The 22,106-nt window shown below is 39.2% G+C and overlaps 1 protein-coding gene across 2 annotated transcripts in view; it reads left to right on the forward strand.

Annotated features, from left to right (window-relative positions):
- Positions 1-20,939, forward strand: part of PTCHD4 (patched domain containing 4) — an 85,368-nt gene extending 64,429 nt beyond the window's left edge. For both annotated transcript variants that reach the window (XM_014872900.2, XM_088162492.1), the window contains exon 3: positions 13,423-20,939. In XM_014872900.2, the coding sequence (XP_014728386.2) occupies positions 13,423-15,056 (1,634 nt within the window). In that variant the 3' untranslated portion in view covers positions 15,057-20,939. The remainder of the gene's footprint in view (positions 1-13,422) is intronic.
- The last annotated feature ends 1,167 nt before the right edge of the window (positions 20,940-22,106 follow it).

Consider the following 22,106-nt stretch of genomic DNA (forward strand, 5'->3'; position numbering starts at 1 on the left):
GGATATTTTACAGGCCACAGATAAAACTGTTGTAAGAAAAGGAAATTCAATATTCCTTGCTGAAACATTTTTATATTTTGCAGGAGTGTTCTAGTTTGTATTTAGTAATCTTTTAAGCTTGTACTGTGCTGTTGGAGCCTTATGAATGAAAATGCCATTATAACAACCATTTATCAGCTTGAGAGATATAGACTGAAATGGTACAAATTTCTGGCTCAGTCTTATAATGATAACTCATGACAATATCTAAAATCATTCTTAGTTCTTTAAAACTGAAGGGAAAGAGCAATTTGCTATGTCATCACTGGGATGAATGGGCAACATTCTCAGAAGCAATCAACTAAAATAAAATGATATATAGGTTCCTGTAGGAGGCAAGCAATCTTAAAATCTCTTTCTAAAACAAAGCATAACTTTGCATTCTGTCCCACACTTAAATTGCAGTGGTTTACAAATATAGTTCATTTTATATTTATTATTATTTGCCTTTCTGAGTAAATTCAGGTACTGAGAGCACATCGTGAAGTGCTTCTCACAAAGCTTTGCTGACATAAAAGTAATAAAACAAAGCTTTCCATAAGATCATGATTCATTGGGAACAGTCAGCACCTTGCTCCTGGCATAGATTATAATTTTCTTTCTTCTGAGCTTCGCAAGCAAAACCTTCTTTTGGTAACTGACTTATGAGGCCGCTTCTTTCCAGATTTTTTACCTCTCTCAGTTACATGTATCAAGCTATTAAACGGGATCTGTGGTCTGGGTTTGTGTGATCCCAGCCTTACCCCCATTGCAATGACTGACACTGCAACATTTTAAAGTGTATCAAAAGCTCTGAAAACTAAGGATTTGAAATAGTTTCATTTAGCAATTTCCTCATCCTCCCTTTTTCTTTCACAGTGTTGGGCTTCTTACAAGGGGTAATCAGACTTTTTAGAGAGGAAGGATACCTGGAGCAGTGTATCAGAGGGAGAGGCAGTTACCATGCTAGTTTTAATGGCCAGAGAAATTCATGAATGCACACAGTACAGGCAAGTGGGAGTGATGGGCTCAGAACAGCAGAGGGTTTGGTCCCAAAGCAGTAGGGACACACTCTTGTGTCAGTCACTCTACAAAGGAAAGCAGCTCCTGGCCCTCCCACCTTCTGAAGGTGCTTTCAGCCAGTGAAGACATTGCTATAAAAATGTGATAAACCGAATTAGTACACTGTGCTTTCTGTCATGTCCACAAAGGGATTAAGTTTATAGACCCCCCCCACACATTTACAGATATAAACGTGGTACCTCAACAGAACTCAGAAATTCAACACCAATGTGATTTTTTGCACTTGCAGTCGCAGAACAGCATCACCCTTTGGCCACAGCCTTTACTAGAAAACAGAGCCAGAGCTGTGACTTTCTATACAATATTAAATTTTTTGCATGCTGCCTGGCATGCTTTTACTCTGTCCATGGCACTCTCCCAAATAATTCCCAGATGCAAATTAAGGTTTGTGGCCACTCTGTTCCAAAGACTAAAGGAGTAACATACCATAGTTTACATGCTTAGATTGCACCAGCTGGCCTCTGTGACAGAAAATTAACCCTAGAAATAATTAATTCATTAGAATGGATGCAGATTAGGAATCTCCAATGACCTCCATAGAGATGTATGTGCAACAAAAGATTCATCAGAGAAAGCACTACTTCTCCAGACTCCTAGATGTGCTAGGAGAATACAGGTTCAATCTATTTTCATGCTCAAAATTTTTCCCATCCGAAAATATGGATATTCAAAATCATAATGGGAAAAGGGAGGGCAGCCAGCTGACTCACTGCTCCGAGTATTCCAAGCAAAAACAACTCTCCCCAAAACAAAAGGGTGTCTCATATGTTGTACCAAGCCTATAGTTTAGCCTTAAATTTTCAGGCTGAGTTTAGCCAGAATAATAATTAAGTGAAAAGTTTAGTGATCCTTCCCGTGGGATGAAATGCTAAAGGTCAGGTTTCAGATTCATTAATGAGCTGCTAAATGCTGTTAACTGGAAGAGGCTTTTTTTAAGTCCTGCACAAGCCAATCCACTCATGTTTTTGATGGCAACACTGGGCATATCAGATGGCTGTGGGAGTTATGCCATGAAACGAAAGCTGCTCTTGTGCTTTATTTACAGCCATTTCTGCAGAGTGTATGAGAAGCAGCCTGAAGGTGAGGCCATGCCCTACGAAACTGAGAAAGAGCTTATTGGTCTAATTCCATCTCGTTATGGAGTCCTCTGGTCAGTGATTTGGGTAGGAGTCCTTCGTTGGTGGCAGCCCTGACTCTTGGAAAGGCTGCAAAACAATGTGGGAAGGAGTCAAAGGCTCGCAGGAAAAGCACCAGTCATGTGCTAGCTTGAAAATTGGGAAAGCAATATATTTTAATAAATGTCTATGAGTTTGCATGGTTTATTTCTTCTGTGTCTTGGTCCAACACCCAAGGTGTGAATTTCCAAAGAAAGATATATACAATGATTGATTGATTGATTGATTGATTGATTGATATCAGATTTTAAGCATATAAATAGCAATAAAAATCCTCTGCTACATGAGAACAGCAAGGCTAGTCAATGCCATGGACTTGCTGGTGGATCCTTCTGATAGTTCCAAACTAGATAATTTAAAGCCTGATAGATTAAAGCTAGATTTCTTTTTGCTTCAATTTCCTTGCCATAAAATTGGTGTAATACCCACAACAATCTCATAGAGGTCATATATGGTCATTGATTCATATATATAGTGCACATGAGAATCAATGCATGCACTGCTTTATAATCCCACAGCAAAATGATCTATTTCTAATCACTGTTGTGTCGAGGTACCAAGGGTAAATGGGACCTGAGACCAGGCAGCGAAAAGGGCAAGTATTTGCATCAGTTCAAAGCTAGGTTTCTAAATAGTATTGCTAAAATACTAAAATAAATAAAGTAAAAAGTTAAACACCAGATTTAAGGGCCTGAAGAGCTGCACAACTTTAATTCATGCTTCTCATGCATTTGGATTTTAACACAGTCAGCCCCAAGAACATAAAGGAAATATTCAGACTGACTCAGGCCAAAGGGTTTATCTAGCTCAGCATCCTATTTCTCCTAGCAACCAACGGCAAGTGCTTTAAAAATGGGGATTTCAACAGGTCAAGCATCAAGTCATACTCTCCCAAAACACTCCCCCACGCTCCTGCTGCTTCTTGGCTCATTGGCTTGTGAGCCCAAATGTGTGATCCCTGACTTTAATGACCCTTTCAGTGCAATTTTCCTTCATGAATGTGTGCAAGTCCTTTTAACTTGCTGAATGGTCCATATTAGTGTTGCAGGGTTTTGAACCAATTTGATACAAATGTAGCTGCAAGCTGTGGAGCAGTAGGCAGAGCATCGGTATGTTTTGCAGTTTTCATTTCTCAACAGAACTGCATAAAGAAATTAAAGGAGAATTATTTTGCTCTACTCAGATAAATAATTTCATCTCTCTTTGGTTCATTTTGCTTTTAACCCCTTGTCTAATTAGAGGAAACCTTTAGGTCCAAGGAAAGGTTTTTGGCTGTGAAGAGGCATGCTGAGCACGTTTATAACCATTTGGTAACTTGTCTGAATGAATTCTTTCATCTACAGCATTCCCTGTCACTGCTGTCTAATAAATAATATATATGTAACCTACAAATCCTGTATTGGCAACCTGGCTAAATTTATAGGGACACACTGGGAATATGGGACGGGGCTGCTGCTCTGCAGGAGCATTGCTGTGTGAGCAGCTCAGTTTGTGTTTCACAGAGCAGGGCAGCAGCCACATTGCTGCATTGGCTGCTTGGCAGCTGTCTGTGACCTGGAGCAGCCAGAGGAGGATGTGAGGATGTGAGGATGTGAGGATGTGAGGATGCTTCCCAGCTTGAGCAGTCCCACTGGTGGGACAGCCTGAGCCAGAGCCCTGGTGCTGCAGTGACCCCAATGCTGTCCCAGGCTTGGCAAGGGCACTGGAGCAGCCTTCCCCCACCTTCCTGTGCATTGCAGAAATGGGGCTTTTTGGGAAAGGAAAGGAAGATTTAATACCTATTTCAAGTTGCTGAGTCAGTCCCTGTATTTCCTTCACTCCCAGCAAACAGAAGCAAAAGGCCAATGTAGCCTCCTGCTCTGCCTTCCCATCCCTTTTCTGAAGTAAACAAATGTCAGCAAATCCTGCACTAACAGCTGTTAAAAATATCACCCTGTCAGCAGATGGGTTCATTCCCTTTGCTCTGAAGCTCTCTCTTCATTGCAGTAAAGGTGTGCTGCTACATCAAGATAAGCAGGCTAGGTGGAAATCTCAGTGTCCAGGAGAGGAGCAGAGCCGTTGTGCTCTGCACCACAGTGTCACCAGCTGGAGTAATTTCCAAATAGGAATTATTAGTGTAGGACTTTGAAAGGATTTGACCTGGTTACTATCAAGGTAGAGGCTAGCCCTGCTTTACTCAGCTGGAACTTGTCCCTGGGATAGCAATTGAAAATTAGCTACTTCAGCCAAGGTGCAGCACTCACTTTCTTTAGTGTGTTTCAAACCAAGTTAACCCCAGCACCAGCTCTACAGTCAGTGAAAAGATGGTGCCCCATTAGATTTTGGGGATGTAAGAAAAATATTTGTGATCAGAGTAACTATATAACATTCAAGGGGAGATAAATCCCCACAAAGCTTTTCCCAGGTGATTTTCCATCTGTTCCAGGAAGGGAACATTGGTTGTTGCAAGAATAATTTCACTGGGGAAAGTGAAGAATGTGAACTTTTTCTGCTCATTGCTTGTTATGTTGGTATCTTCCAGTACAGAGACTTCAGACTGTGCAGTCAAATTGATCTTGTCACTGACAGGTAAAAGTTTTCTCCTTTCAGAATTGGGTCCCATCAATGATAACATTGCTCATGGATAAAACTCCAGATATTTGTCCTTTCAAACAATCCTTCACTCTCTTCATTTGCTCAAATCAACAAAGGCACTGGTCATTTTTTTGAAATGTATTTTTCACATCTATTTACTTTTCAAACTATTTAACCATTTTTCTTTGAAGAATCTATTATGGTTCATCTTTGCCAGAAAGCAGAAAATTACCAAATGTATTGTTTCTATGATGATTCAAGTACAGATTATTTTTGCTGGGTGCCAAAACCAACATTTTCCTTTCTTGATTCTCACTAGTATCTCAGTCTTCTGGATGTTACTGGATTATCACATCCAGGTGATAAAGTGTTCTGATCAGCATCACAAATCCATACTATGCTTTTAGCATAAATGAGTATATAATAAATTCATTCAAGACTTGATCTAAATTCATTATCTTGTCTTCTATATGTCACTTAAACTCTCATCAATAACTAGCAGTTTCCATATGTTCAGTTCTTGCTTACAATGTTCATTAAAAGGCTTAAATGAGAAACAGCAAAAAGCATTTTAATTCATTGCTAAGCACAGCAGAAAACTAAGCAGGATTCCAACTTTATGCACGATTTGCAAGCTATATACATTAGCTCACACGTAAATCTCCCTTAATGAGGTGTTCAGCCCAATTATTAATCACATTCATTGAAACATTCCCCATGTTCAGCTCTATTTCAATGCATGGGGGTGCTATTTAATATTTCTGTTCCTTCGAAAAAGAAGAAGAGTTTCTAGGCACGAAAAAATGTAAAATTTTACCTTAAAATGAACTGTAGCAAGTGAACCTTGAATACAAAGATGTGTCATTACAGCTCAGTTAGAAACATGTTTGTGTCTGGACTAGCAGATCTTTGGCTTATCTCCAGGGCTCATCCTGGGCTTCCTCCCAGGGATGCTTATGGGGAAGCTCTGGAAAGGTCTTTTCAATAAGAAAGATCCAAAACTGGATAAGATTCAAAATCAGAGATGCCAAATTCTTGTTAGCATTAATTATTGTTAATTCAAATCAAGATCAAGGTCCCACTATGGTGGTCTCTGTGTAAACAGGGATAGCAGTGCTTGCCTTGAGAGCCTGCAAAGTGAGAGACAGAAACTGCTGAAAGATCAAGGAGGTGCCAAAGGGATGTGATGTGTAAGTAAATGATCTGCGTGTGATTCAGCTCAGTTCCCGTAGTTGGTTGCTTATGTTTGGGCTTCTGTGTGTAGTCTGGGACATTTATTTTGAGTTGGATAGGAAAGAGTAGAATGAGGGGGCTGCCAAGGTCTGTGGAACGAATTACCTGAAGAGGGGACATATCAGAGAGGAGACTAAAAGAGTATGAACCACCACTTTTAATCTGTGTTTCCAACAGATTGGTGTTAATCTATTTTATAGGTTGGCGTTTCTTAGGAGATTGGAAGGCAAGGGAGGAGCTACAGCTGTGACTGCTACATCCTTGACACCATTTTCTTGCACAGGTTTCTACAGCTACAGCTGTGGTTGAGAAGTTGGCAGAATTTCATGGGAGCAGTGTTAGGCTGATAGTGAGCTTTTCTGAAATGCAATTATACAGGCAGCTCCAGACAGAACCAAATGTTTGCCTCTCTCCCCACTGCTCCTCAGCCTCAAACAATCATGGGGTTGCTGTCTGCCAGGCTCCACAGAAATGCCCGTGAGGAGACCAATGCTTTTATGTTTTGGTCTCATCGGAAATTCCCAGAATTATTTAAGAGGCTTTCAGAAGTGCTCATGCAAGTCGAAATAAATGCAATTACTCAGAGTGCACATGAAGGAATAGTCTGTATATTTAACAGGAGTGCCCCATGATGCACTGCTACTTTTTAAATGAGGTTCATATTGTAATGGGGATACACCAAAACTTGGAAGCTGGAAGTAATTGACATGTTCAGACCTGTGGCTAAGTGGCCATAGTCTGGCAGAAATATTTTAAGGAAATCAAAATATCTATTATGTATAACTGACTTTGTTGATGATATTTGTGATGAATTTAAGTGCATTTTCTGTGTTTATCAGAAGTGCTAAAATGTAGCAATAATGAAATCTCTTGTGCAGCACTGGCGATTTCCCTGAGGTCCTTGTCACTAAAGATGATGGCTCAGCTGGCTGAGGTTTCATTGCACTTGGTTAAATATTTTTTCTATAAAACCCAGCTTGTTAAATTAGACAATGTATTATGATAGAGATCTGTTACTTACAAGAAGAATTCTACCCTGAATGCTTTTCAAGACAGAAAGGCATAGCAGGGTGTAAAACCCCTCTGTCAGCACTTCTACTAATCTGATTAGAGAAGAATTTGTGCATGTAGTGACCTCACAGGAGAATGGATTTAGAAAGGATATAATTTCTCTGTTTAAATGCTTTTAAATATCATCAAATGCCATGTACCAAATGAAATAAAGAAGTATAGGTTTAGTGAAAACAAAATTTCTGCAGGAACTTCAGCAGGAGATCTTGACTGGACTTCATTTTTTGCTGTAGTTGCTATAAGTTCTGTGACATTCAGAACATGTAAATACTGTGATACCACTGAAAATTCCTATGGCTCAAGGACACACCTCCCTTTGGACAATGCTACTCATCAGTGCATCACTGCCACAGTTAGAGCCTCTGTCCCCAAAGTCTGAACCACCCCAGGCATTTTACAGGCAGGATGAGGTCTGACTTCACCTCTAGTACTGAGATTCTGGAGAAAGGGAGAACCAGTAACCACATTGGGAGTGGTTTAATTCCTCATCCGACCCTCCCAGTGGCCACTAAAGCAAAGGCAAAACTAAATAAAGAAGAAATGATCAACAACCCAACTATGTGAACAATTCAATTACAATCACTTCACAAATACCTAGAGAGATGTAAAATTAAAACAATTTTTTTTCCTACCAACATTTTAGATTACTTTGAAAAAATGTTCTATATTTTTCCTTCTTCTTAATCAAGCTGGGAATTACTTTACTCAGGGTTGTGGTTAGGTTCCACTTCTTAGCTGGATGCATTGTGCTGAGATTTACCTTTATGGAATGGGATCTAGATTAAGATATACATTTCCTACTGTTACCTAAAGTATGACCAAGCTTCAAATTTTGCTTGCCTTCTACATCAAAATCCCTAAGGATTTACTGGCTCTTCATAACGAAGTGGTTTAATATTTTTTTCTATTGCTTCTTCCCTCTGCGAGATGCAGAGAGTCCTTGGTGACTGTGATTAATTTGCTTAATCTCTGTGCTTCAGTTTTTACATGTAAGAGGGGATACCAATATTAATGGTACTAATATTAGTGATTTAGCAGAAGAATAAATGTATCCCACACTGCAGTGTGTTGAGATGCTAAGTTGTTCCTCTATAAAAAAAGCAATTATTTGAACCTAAACTCTCAAAAATGGGATGTATTTCAAATCAGTAAACCTGGATAAGAGAGTCCAAAGAGCCAGCAACCTGGTCTAGTGGAAGGTGTCCCTGTCCATGGCATAGAGTTGAATTAAATAGTATTTAATGTCCCTTTCAACCTAAGCCTTCTGTGATTCCATGATTCTGTGCTTCAATATGCTCCTAATGATCATTATGGGGCATTTGTTAGAAAAAAATATGGGGCATTTACGGGGCATTTATTAGAAAAAACTACACAAGTTTTTCTAGGACTTGAATTGCCTATCCCCCAGGGGGAAAAAATAAAGAAAAAGAAAGGTATATACTTCCTGCCCACCAGTATGATTGAAAAGAAAGCTGCCTCCTCATTCTCCATATACAGTACATGTTACATGTGTGGCTGTTAACGAAAACTGAGTACAATACTTGGATTCCTCAGTGCAGAAACGCTGAGTAATCTGTGCTATGGCATTTCTAAGACTTTTTTTGTTTGTTTGAAATATAAGGTAGACACCAAGGTTATCATCACATTGACTGCTATCACCTATTGCAGCAAATAATCTTCTTTATGTCTTGGTGCCAAAAAAAGTGCAGAGTCATCCTGATTTTACTTCCTAGAAAGTTTACAAAAGCTGGCAGCAGTCAGCAACTCTCCTTCCAGCAGAGCCTCATGGCTTCAGGCTGGGGTATCAGTGGCTGTTATGAGGAGTGATAAATGCACATCAAACTCCCATCCAAAGAAGCTGATTGTGACAGAAGCAACAGCTGAATGCTGGATGGGCATGCTTTGGTTAGGAAAACACTGAAGACAGATTGTTTTTCATGCTTAAAAAAATCTTAAACATCTCAAGACAGAGTAAAATATGATGGTACAATAGTAAGAGACGTCAGGAATGTGAACAGAATCTGTCTCCCAGCACTGGCAGGATGTGCCCAGCACCTACATTAACATTTATTAATCTGACCTTTAGACTTGCAATGAAGAAGACTTTATCGCCTCCTGAGATTGTGAGCTCCAGAGTTTAATGAAGCTTAAATAAAGAAATAAAGTTTTGGTTTTTTCTGTTATCTAATTTAATGGGTTTTGGGGTTTGTTTTCCAAATGAAACCAATGACTTATTCTCCTTCTCCAAGTAGAAATGAGAAAGACTTGATTGTTGTCCTTATTATACTTTTTATGTTGAATGTTGTTGAGTACACACTGGCATTTCAGTCTATGAGAGGGGAAAAAATCCAACTCACTCAGTTTCTCTTTGATTTTCATGTACCAATAACAGGCTAGTTTTTGCTGGTTTTATTCTCCAGGGTATTCATCCTATTTTCTCTAATTTTTTAAAATGTCATCTACAGCAGAGGTCTAGAACTAGGTGATTTTAAAGGTCCTTTCCAAACCAAGTTTTTCTATGATTCAATGAAAAAAATCATGCCTCATTTCAAAACAGTGATCCAGTCCTCCTTTTTGAACATAGATTCTTTGCTTCTTCTTTCCATTATTCTTGGACCATCCCATCTACAATGATCCCATGATTTGATTTCTAATTGTTCAGAGATTGCTTTGGCTTAACTTTTAATTGATTCATTTCTCCAGGTAGTTGAATTTAATGCAATCAAGTGATCTTTAATCTCTAATTTGACTCTTTTTGTTTCTATTTCTATCCTCTTCCAACTTATTTTAAATATCTGCTCATAATTAATCTTTCGCTTTTAAATTTGAGGCACAACGCATTATTTATTTTCATCTTCTCTATGAAGGTCTCCCTTTCTTGCTATCCTTCCCTCACAAATAATAGAATAAAAAATTCTTGTCTCCTTTCCTATGAAATAGTCATAGGCCATTGCCTGTCCAGCAAATAAAAAATTGCTGTACTTCATTCATGTCATGTTAGTACCAGAGAAGCTTGGCAGTTTTGACCCAGAGCCAAAATCTCTCTGAACCTTCCTAGAGCTGCTCACTGAACTTAGCTCCACTGTCAGTGTTGTTGTGGCAATAGGAATGAAGCTGAAGAAACAGAATTTTATAGAGTGACTATGCTGTCTGAATCTTGAGAACTGTCAGAAAAGGTTCAGGAAAAATGGAGTTGTATCCCTGTTGGGAGAAGGGAATAGACCTGAGAGCAACAGAGGCTGACTGGAAAACTCGGTATCGGAGTAATGACATGGGAAAACCAGTTAGGCAAAGATTTCCTCTTGTGTTAGCAAGGGAATTGCTGCACTGTATTCCCCAACACCTGTGTTTGTGTGATAGAACTGAAGTTACTTGTAAAAGGGGAAAAAGTGGAAATTTAACTTTTGTATAATAAGAATCATAAGAAAATCGGTATCAATTTTGATACTTTAAGAAGCTACTAATATCAACATTTTTTTCCTTAAGATGATATTAATTCTATTTGCAAAAAAGCTTAGAGTTTAATTACAGTGTTCTAATTTTGAACATTATCACAAGTTTGGGCACACACATTAGTGCACACTCTTGTCCAGTTCTTCACATACATGTTTGAAAAAAAAACACCTCTCTATTAGTTATTGTGTAGCTACCCCAAGGTCAAATGCACCCAGGTACTCATCACTGAGAATGTGATATGTTAACATTTATAAATTAATAACAATAGAAACATGGCAAAAATAATGGCATTCCAGTACTGGAGCATGTCCAGGGAAGGGAACAGAGCTGGGGAAGGGTCTGGAGTCCCAGGAGCAGCTGAGGGAGCTGGGAAAGGGGCTCAGCCTGGAGAAAAGGAGGCTCAGGGGGAACCTTGTAGCTCTGCACAACTCCCTGACAGGAGTGCTTGTCTCTTCTCTCAGGTAAAAAGCAACAGGACTAGAGGAAATGACCTGGAGTTTCTCCAGAGGAGGTTTAGGTTGGATATTAGGAAAATTTTTTCACTGAAAGGATTGTCAATCACTGGAACAGACTGGCCAGAAAAGTGGTGGAATCACCATCCCTGAAGACATTTTTAAAATGTGCAAATGTGGCACTGAGGGCCCTGGTTTAGGGGTGGGCTTGGCAGTACTGGTTGGACTTGATGATCTTGAAGGTCACTTCCAACCTAAATGGTTCTGTGGTTTCTGTACCATTAAATTTAGCCATGCCAAGGACATGGGCCCTTGAAGTGGTGACCAACCAGCCTGGTCCACACCACACCCTGCAGGAGAATTAAACACTTGCTATGATCATATAAAAATTGCATTCAAGTCCCTTGATTCTGCAGATTTATTCAGCTGAAGGAGACAATCCTTTCTGCTTGATGGCCCAAAACTGACAGTGTGCAAGACAGCTGTGCCATGAGAATTTGAACAACTCACCCTAAACTTACCAGGGAATCCAAGGTCCCTCCTGAGCTGAGATGTTCATAAGAGAGCAGCATTCACTCACAGGCTTTTTGCTAACTGCAAGACTTCTGTACTGCTGTATGTTTATATTTCACCTGGGACACTGATCTGTGGTAGAGCAGGTAACATTCACAGAGCTGACAGTTTATGCTGTAATTTTCCCTGTCTAGAATGGCTGTCAGGAGTCTGCTTTGGGCAACATAAGCAGCTGTATGAATCCAAACAATTTAAATCTAAAGACAAACTCAACAGACCTTTGGTTGAACAGTCTTGGTTATTTGCAAATCTCCTGCTGTCATATTTCTGGGTTTGATCTGAGAAAACTTGCTCTGTGCCTGCTTTGGTTCATGCAATTCTTTTACTACAGAGAATGAAGGCCCACAAACAGAGGCAGAAACCTCTGGAATCTCTCCTACTTCTTTTTCTGCTCAGTAGTGTGTCTCCTTACATTGGCCAGAATTTTCTCAGGGCTAGATCCAAAATGAAGAGAACTTTTCACTTTCTAATCCAAATTCAAATTTCTGGTTTTAATGATTTTAATTGTTTTGATTGTTTTTAATTATTATTTGAAAGCCAAACCATTTTGGATGGGGTTTTTTTGGATGTTGGCTTTTCTATTTTTCCCCAAGTTGAAATTCTCTAATAGTAAAAAAAAAAAACCAAACCACAAAAAAACCCCCAAAAAAACCAAACCAAAAAAACCCCTAACAAACAAACAAACAAACAAAAAAACCCGTGCATGTGTATATATATTCTTTTCAACATACACATTATATGAATACATATACATATATACATGATATATAGCTTTTATTTGTTAAAACTTTTCCAGTAAGATCAGCTTAAGCTTTACCATTCTGTCACAAAATTTAATAGCTGTAATCTTCCTAGACTGAGACTGTGACAAGTCAAATTAAAGTAAGTCTGTATTAAATTGTAGTTTATTAAAATATCATGCCCCTAAACACTTAAGAATGGAATACAAAGTCAGAACCTGTAATGGAAAACTGATCACATCTGACTTTTCTGAATGTCCTCTCACATAAGCTAAGAGAACTCCTTGTCACCAGGAGGAGCTCTGGATAGCAGAAAGAGACACAGATATAATCATAGAAAATTAACACTTATATTTTCTAGACAATTAATGTGGACCAATGGCTTAGCCAGTATTCTACTCTCCATCATTATCACCAGCTTGTCAATTTTCATAGCATGCAAACTTGTGTGCTATCATTGAGAATTTCCAATTTCACTCAGTAGGCAGAGAATCATGACACAAATTACTCTGGTTATTACTCTGTATACTTACAGCATAATTTTTCCTTTATCATGTACGAAGAACAATAGTGTCCCAATCTTGGTCACAACCACTCATTTCTCAAATAATCCCTTTAATTTATACTCTTTGGAAGAAAATGTTACTTGTATTTTTAAGTGTTTCAAGTTGAATCCTTTACACCTTGAAAGATGTAGTAAGATGACAATAGGAATTTTTAGAATGAACCCCAGACTTGAGCCAAACTTCACGTTCTCCTGTATTTGCAGTCCATTTGGGAGCTAATTCAATGTCCATTAAAATCAATTAGTGTCTTCAGGTTTTTTTCTGAGCATGGAGAGTCTTAGAATATCAGGGCTGTTAATTTAAGCACCTGCAGGTGAATGTGATATTTAGCTTTAGATAGACATTTAAGATAAAAACCAGTGAAAAAAATAACAACATTTAGCTGACAGTATTTTTTTACTGCTGGTGGATGAAACACCTGGGGGGATGATTGGACCCCCTATATACATGCACACATATAAACTTTGTTTTCTCATTTCAGGTCACGGAACCAAGGGAGTGTTTGAACTTCTTTCAGGATGGCGCCGGACCAGAGAGAATCTGCCCTTCAAGGACCGAGTAGCAGACGCCTACTCAGACGTCATGGTCTCCTACACGATGACGAGCTCCTTGTATTTCATAGCCTTCGGCATGGGGGCGAGCCCTTTCACCAACATCGAAGCTGTGAAAGTCTTCTGCCAGAACATGTGCGTCTCCATCCTCCTGAACTACTTCTACATCTTCTCTTTCTTTGGCTCCTGCCTGGTCTTTGCTGGCCAGCTGGAGCAGAACCGGTACCACAGCATCTTCTGCTGTAAAATCCCCTCGGCAGAGTACCTGGACCGGAAGCCCGTGTGGTTCCAGACCATGATGAATGATGGCCATCATCACACTTCCCACCACGAGACCAACCCGTACCAGCACCACTTTATCCAGCATTTCCTCCGAGAGCACTACAATGAGTGGATTACCAACATCTACGTCAAGCCATTTGTGGTGATACTGTATCTCATCTATGCCTCGTTCTCCTTTATGGGGTGCTTACAGATTAATGACGGAGCCAACATCATCAACCTTCTTGCCAGTGAGTCCCCAAGTGTCTCCTATGCCCTCATACAGCAAAAGTATTTCAGCAACTACAGCCCCGTGATAGGCTTCTACATCTACGAGCCTCTGGAGTACTGGAATGGCACCGTGCAAGAAGACCTAAAAACACTCAGCCAGGGGTTCAACACTGTGTCCTGGATTGAACAGTATTACCAATACCTTCGAGTGGGTAACATCAGTGCAACCAACAAAAGTGACTTTATCAGCATCCTCCAGAGCTCCTTTTTAAAAAAGCCAGAATTCCAGCACTTCAAAAATGACATCATTTTCTCCAAAGCTGGAGATGAGAACAACATAATTGCTTCTCGTTTGTACCTTGTGGCCAGGACCAGTGAAAACACACAGAGGGAAGCAGTGGAATTGCTGGAGAAGCTGAGGCCACTTTCTCTTATACAGAGCATCAAGTTCATTGTGTTCAACCCTACTTTTGTTTTCATGGACCACTATGGTTTATCAGTAACTATGCCTGTCCTGATTTCTGGTTTTGGCATCCTGCTGGTGTTAATACTGACCTTTTTCCTGGTTATCCACCCTCTGGGAAATTTCTGGTTAATTCTCAGTGTCACCTCAATAGAGCTGGGTGTCCTTGGCTTGATGACCTTATGGAATGTAGACATGGACTGCATTTCTATACTGTGCCTTATCTACACTTTGAATTTTGCCATAGATCACTGTGCACCCCTGCTTTATACATTTGTATTAGCTACTGAGCACACCCGAACTCAGTGTATAAAGAACTCCCTCCAAGAGCATGGGACAGCCATTTTGCAGAATGTTTCTTCCTTTCTTATCGGGTTGGTCCCCCTTCTCTTTGTGCCTTCAAACTTGACCTTCACACTGTTCAAATGCTTGCTGCTTGCTGGCAGTTGCACACTTCTGCACTGTTTTGTTATTTTGCCCGTCTTTCTAACCTTTTTCCCACCTTCCAAAAAGCACCACAAGAAAAAGAAACGGGCCAAAAGGAAGGAACGAGAAGAAATCGAATGCATAGAGATTCAGGAGAATCCTGATCATGTTACAGCAGTCTGAAAGGCTTAGAAAAATATAATAGTATATTCTCTTTTTAAAAAAGCGTTGCACAGAGATGCAGGGAAAATAGAGCAAAGATCTCAGCTGCTTGTGCTGGCCAGGTCTGACAAGGCAAAGGAAGATCAAGAAGGGGTATTTATGACACCTCGAGGTGCAAACTTTTTTAACAAAAATAATGAAAGTGAAATAATTTCAAATGTTTCCTTTGAATCCTCATTCTCCACCACGGAAGAGTCTGTTGGTCATTAAGTCTCAAACTGTAGGTCTAATGGGAATTACTTATTATGTCATATGTAGGACTAAAGCTAAGGTGAAAAAAAGTGTTACCATTAAGTAAACAGTAGAGAAAAAGGTAGATTTGTTTGAAAATAAATGTCCATGGAAGAAAACTAAATAATATTTCAAAAGATAAAAGGTTACAAGACCAAGAGAAATTGAAAATGCCATGGTAATTTTTTATTTTCTTGAGCAAGTTAGTTAAGATGAAACCTATGCACTTGGGAAGTAAATGTCTAAAACTATCTAAGCCAAAGTACTTCCCAAATCCAGTATACCTTGTGTATCTGTAACACCACAATTAGAGCATTATTGCAATATGGCAAAGGGATAGAGGTACTATTTATACAGGAGAAGAAATAATCATAGCCATTTGGAAATCTAACACTTAGTTCCTTTAAATGTGAAATATCACTGTTTTCCCAGGAGGACACAGCTGGTAGTTAATACCATACACATATTTTGGTATTTATGAATTATGAATTTCCCCTTGAATTAACAGATCTCACAAAACTAACCCAGGCCATTGTCACTGCAGCACTGTTTGCAGTTCCTGCAGTGTAACACTTCTGAATCCTAATTTATCAGTGTTGACATTAAATACTGAATATTAATCAAGCAGGTGCTTTAAACGTAATGATGGATTGCATTTCACAGGAACAATGTGACCATGTAGCAGCTGAGTCAGCTCTGGAACACCTGCACAGTATTGTCATTGTATATTTGGTCCAAGGGATGAAGGGATATGTTTGCTGGTCCCTGCAATATGCTGCAGGAAGTGGGATTTTCCCCTTCTTTAAGCAAAATATTATTCAAAAAACTTGCCACACTCTAAAAAAAACACCTTGTGAAGGTTTGCATGGGGCCGGATCAACCCCTAGTTGTAAGAAGATAGATTGGTCCCCTGTGGGAAGGGGAGGGGAGGGTGAAATGTCTTTTTTACTGTTATTATTGTTCCTAAATATTTGAGTGTTGATCATCTGCAACATAAAGCTTTGTTATGGCAGTTGAAATTTCACAGGAGAGTGCAGTAAATCCTCAGTTACTACGTGGCACTAGAAATTGTACTGTAAAGGACTATGAATGACTTTCTCTGCTTTGTAAACTATTCAGCTTAGTAGCCCAAGGGAAGGGATGAAAACAGATCTAGCCATTTCAGTTTGCTCTTGGCCCAGTTCTGCACTGGAGATTCTTGCCATGTTGATCTCCCCTTTCAGTATTTTAAAAGGGCTTGCTTTCTACTTTCTGGAATATGGCATATCATCACCTCCATGAGCAATGTCTTCCTGAACCTATAGTATCCATGAGGACACTATGTAAAGATATCACTATATGAAGTGTCTATGTCTACTTTGTATTACTTGTGGGTATCTTTAAAAGATCATCTGGAAGCTGTTTGCCTTCCAAAATGTGTATACATGTCTATTTGTGGCTGATAACTCAGTCTCAAACCTGCAGAGTTTGCTGACGGGGGTGTGTACATATGTTTTACTAAAAAGCTCTCTGCAAGATGTTAATTCTTTGATGTCTCACCTCTTCCTACTGTTTCATGGTTAGGGAGAGCCAGAAAAAAATCACCTGCAGTACAAAAAAAATAGCCATTTGAATGCCAGTTCTAATATTCATGAGTTGTTTCTGTTTCCAAGGAATGCAATTTCACTTCTCTACATTTTCTGTACTCTGCCATTATCATTTGCCAAAAATGACCTCTGTGTTTTAGGAGTGGTCAAAACTCTTGATTGTTCGAGGAAACTTTTGAGTGCAACATGTCTTAGAGAGAGAGAAACTTTCTAGACAGGCAAAGATTCTAAAGTTTGAATCTAGATCTAAACTTCAGGGGTAGCTACATCAAGGTTACTGGTTTGACCCAAAATATTCAAGGGCCAGACACAGAACTGAGATCTAAATAGTTCAGCAAGGTTTAGAAGAAGGGGATGTTTTAATATTGGGTTATGGCTCAGATGTGTCTCTAGTTGGGAAATTTTTACTGACCTTGATTCACATCTTGATGACATTGTGCAGTATCTATCCTATTTTGAACAGTCCATTGTGAATGTCAAGATTCCCAAGCCTCTTTTTAGGTTTCCTCCACTGCCCACACAAAACCTGGATTTTTGCAGCACTGTGACCCTTGGTTATCACTTCTGGAGGTGTCACCTGGGAAATTCCTGGTCTTCTCTTGTGCTGCCCAGATGTTTCCCAGGGATGTCTGTCATGCATTGTGTTTTGGGAAATAGCACTTTCCAAAGCCATCAGAGCCAGGATTCATCTCACCTAACTTCAGATATTAGCAATGTAGATACTTATATAGGAACTTCCTTTATGGCCATAAGAGAGTGGCAGACACTTCTGATCCATTAATTTTAATCACATTTTTTAAAATGCAGATTTCTGTCCATCAGTGATCAAGTAAGCTCAGCAACTGGTCCAAACACAGACAGCAGCAATGCAGACTCATCCAGGCTTGGGAAGATTAACCCCACTTAAAATGACAAAATATCAAGAGAAAGATAAAAGATTATAAACATGCCTCCCAAGCTGCAATTTCAGGGATAAATCCCAGGAATATCTCAGCCCAAATTTTATGTTTTGCTTATGAAGTTTTATGCACAACAGATTGTTTAAAAAAATGGAATTCCCATAGCAGAGAATAGTAACCCAAGACATCAGAAAATGTCAATATTAAAGGTGGGCTCACACAAATGAACTAGAATTCGATGAGGTGTCAAACCAACTCCTTTCAGTGTCATGCATGTGCAGTAACACTTGTATAACAGGAACCAAATATTGATCACACACTGGGACTAGAAATTTTTATTTCTCTATCAATGCAGGAGTGAAGCAGAAAACAAACCATATCTTGCAATAATGTAATTTTGTTATTTTTTTCAACCAATTTCCGCATCCACCAAAAGAGACCAGTGCAGCCTTTACTTCTGCAGATACATCAGTCTCTGTGGAAGAAGGAAAACTGGAATAATTTTGGGAAAGAGAGTCCATATTTTTTAATTCTTCTACTAGTTTTTACTTTTTTTTCCTCTCAATTCTTTTTAGTACATTATACCTTTTTCTACAGCACCTTTTCAGCTTAACTGGAGCTGCATAAGCAACTGTGAAGAAAGCATATATCTCATGCCAAGCAATTTGACACTCTGATAAGATGCTGCATATTGGATCTTCATTGCACACCTTTTTCCCCAGTTACCATAAATCCCCTGCAATACTGTGCATATTCCTTTAATGTCTGATTTTATATATGGTCTAGATAATCTTCCAAGAACCCTCTATGAATCTCCTGCTTGGTTTGGTTTCATTCCCTCAGAGTATATTGCTTTGAATTCATTGTTGAGATAACTCTGTTGAAGTCAACAGATTTATTGCCATGATATATTTGACTTTGCATGTTTTCTATCTGGTAAGAAGTGATACCATGACAAATGAGCATCTTACCTTGCTGGTGTGCTTGTTGAACAATATATCTGTCTATATTCTATAGCCATAGTTGCATGCTGCACTCGAGGGCTGCAGTGGAGGTCTATTTCTTTACACTTTGCTCTGTGGGCTATTTTAATCTTAATCTAGTCTTCTGGGGGTTTTTTGGTTTTGTTTTTTTTTTTGGTGTTTTTTTTTTTGTTTGTTTGGTTTTGTTTTGTTTTGTTTTGTTTTGTTTTGTTTTATTTTGTTTTTAATTAAACTCTTCACCTCTGTAGTCCAGTATTTGTGGGTTTATATATAGGTTTAAATTACATTTTTGGAAGAGATTATTTACTATGAGAGTAGGAAGGACCTGGCACAGGCTGCCCAGAGAAGCTGTGGCTGCCCCATCCCTGGCTGTGGCCCAGTCCAGGTTGGAAAGACTTGGAGCAGTGCAAAGTGTGGTGCTCATTGCAGGTGGTTGGAACTGGATGGTCTTTAAGGTCTCTTCCAACTTAAACCATTCTATGTTTCATAAATTTCTTGCTTAACAAAGCAATGCACTCTTTAAGGTCAGGGTACATATGGATGCATAACACCTTGCATGCATAATTTAAAGAGATTATCTTCAGGGTTATCATTCTCAACTTTTTACTTCAAACAATTTCTATTTAGAATGTAACCTGCCACATGTTAATGTGTATTCAAGTTCCTTGAACAACTCAAGTTTTGAAATTTTCTCTGATGGGAAAGAAAAGAACCAGGGGGAAGGAAGAATATGCAGTTAAGTGGTTGTGTAATCAGCGTTCTTTTTTTCCCCAAAGGCTTTCACTGCTCTACTCCTAATTAAGTCACACTGAGTAGTAACTCTAGCATAATTAAGATTTATTTCAACGTAGTTATTCCATATTTCACTATGACAAGAGCTTGGCTTATTGTCTTTATGCAAGTACCATGCTAAGTCTCTGATTAATTTTTCAGTAATTATAAACTTTAATAAGTTATTTTTCATTGCAACACTAAGTTTTTGAGTACTTCAAGCTCCCATTTGATCTCCTAGGAAACACTGCAAGGAAGCAAAGTTAGGCAGTCAGTGAGCAGGAGACGTGCTGTAGTGTTGGGGAAATGGGATTCTTCACAAAGAGGCAGAGCCTCCTCCAAAGAGGCTTTAAACAAACAGTGATACTGGGGATATCTGAGAAAATTAAAGTGAAGTGGAAACCAGGTGAAATATTGTTTGGAATGCAACCAAATTATTATAGACAGATAATGCTTTGATTCTTCTTTCATAACTTCTTACACAGGCAAAAGGCATTTGAACAGGAAAGGAAACTGGATATGGAAAGCACCTCATCCATCAGCTAAAATGATTCTTTTCACTGTAGTCTTGCATAAACAATGTCACACACCAGGTCAGTACAGGTTGTTCAACCTCAGCAAGGGAGGGATTCCATGTTTGTTTTCACAAACCCTTGGGGAGGAGATTCAGAACTGCTTCCTTACCTGGCAGAGCTGTGAGTGAAAGATGCAAATACAGGTATTTAATGTACAGGTATTGTACATTAAATGTACAATATACATGTACAATGTACATATATATGCAAGTACAGGTCTTTAATGCCCCACTTGTTCTCTCTCTGCCTTCTCATGAGCAGCATTACCATGAACCCCTGGTACAAACCCCATGTGGAGTGCAGGAATTCATCATTTTCCCTGGAGTAACTTGGAATTTGTGACCACAGCAGCTCACAGCCTGACACAAGCTGGTACACCTCTGACCAAGAAGACTTTAAGGGCATTTTTTAAGCGTTCTTTGAGAGATTCCCACTTCTCACTACAGAGCCCCACACAACACCTCACCTACCCAACACTGGAGAGGTGTAAATTCTTCTTCTGATATGGCAATCAAGTAAAAGAATTTTCTGGAAGCTTTTCTTTTTAATCCTAGAGGCTTTTCCCAATTTTTTTTTCCTCAGCCCTCTCTCCATCTCTTTCTACCTCCTTCATGGTTTAAAAGCAAAGGATCCAATGTGAAACTTGGCTGCTCATCCCACCCATAGCCATGCAAAACATCTTTAACCACAAATTTGAGGTGGGTTATGGATGTTCAGGTCAGACACAAGGATCTGCCTTTCTTGCCCACACAGGCAGTCAAAACCCTGCTGAAAACAAATAAATGTGAAATGGTTCATCCTTCCTAGCTTTCTTTGTTTCCTCTCTGACATACCAGTGTGTCCACAACACCATTCTCATTTTTTTTCCTGCTTCCTCATTAAAACAGAGTTTCTCTTTCCTGCTCCCTGAGGCTATCTTCTTTTTGCAGCTCAACTTATTTTGTATTTTATTTTTCTCTGTGTGCTCTCAACCTCTTCAAGATTTCCCTATTTATTTTTGAAAATTCTGAGAGCATAACTGTTGAAATAAATAGAAGATGTTTCTATGCTTCAAAGTGCAGCCTGTGGTACAGACCTAACTAATTTATAACAAAGTCCAAATAGAAAAATACTTTTTTTCTGACAGAAAAGAGTCTGTAAGAAAACTTGGAAAAAATTAAGACTAAATTTCCATTTTTATGAGGTTTTTATCTCATAAACTTCCACTTTTTATTCATTTACTTTAGGCATTTATTTTTCAGCACACTTTTATCTTAGAAATGCCTAGTTTTTCCCTGCTTTTCTTTCTCAGCAACAAAAATATATGAACATTTCTTCATGCCCTTGAAAAGAAATTATTGCCCCCGCTTGGAACAATTTTTGTTCTAATTTCTATCCAGAGCACATTTTCCAGGCTTAATGGTACAAACCTTTGGAAACAAGTATTCTAGAGGAAATGCTGATACAGCCTTAACTACAGAACAATGACTGGTACCTAAACACTGCCCTGCTGGGTTCCAACCCCTCTGCATCAGCCTGCTGGATACTCCAGGCAGTATTCCTTACTTGGATTGGCATTCACCTCCTTCACCGTGTGGGCAATACCAGCACATCAGAGTCTGCCCTGCTTGCATAGCAAAATCAGGAGCAGATGAGCCCAGCTTTGCTGGAGAAGGGAAATATCCCAGAGTAAGGCAGGGTGGCAGCCCTCTACTCTGAGACTGCTTCTCAGTTTCCCATCTGTGGGTTGGGTATTGCACTGAGTTCCTCTGTAAAGGACAAGAAGTATCATGTTTCTTTCCATAAGCTGTTTGAGAATAGGACATGAAATATTTTAGATTTAGTCAGGGATAGACATTTCTTACATGGTAATTTGAATAGAGATGTCAATCAAATAGAGTAAAAGTCTCCATGAATAGAGAAATCTGAGTCCATAACATCTTGCAATTCTGACTTGATTCTCCTCTGATCTTATTTTCTTTCATCA

The sequence above is a fragment of the Sturnus vulgaris genome, chromosome 3 (assembly GCF_052056855.1).
Source record: "Sturnus vulgaris isolate bStuVul1 chromosome 3, bStuVul1.hap1, whole genome shotgun sequence".
NCBI lineage: Eukaryota > Metazoa > Chordata > Aves > Passeriformes > Sturnidae > Sturnus > Sturnus vulgaris.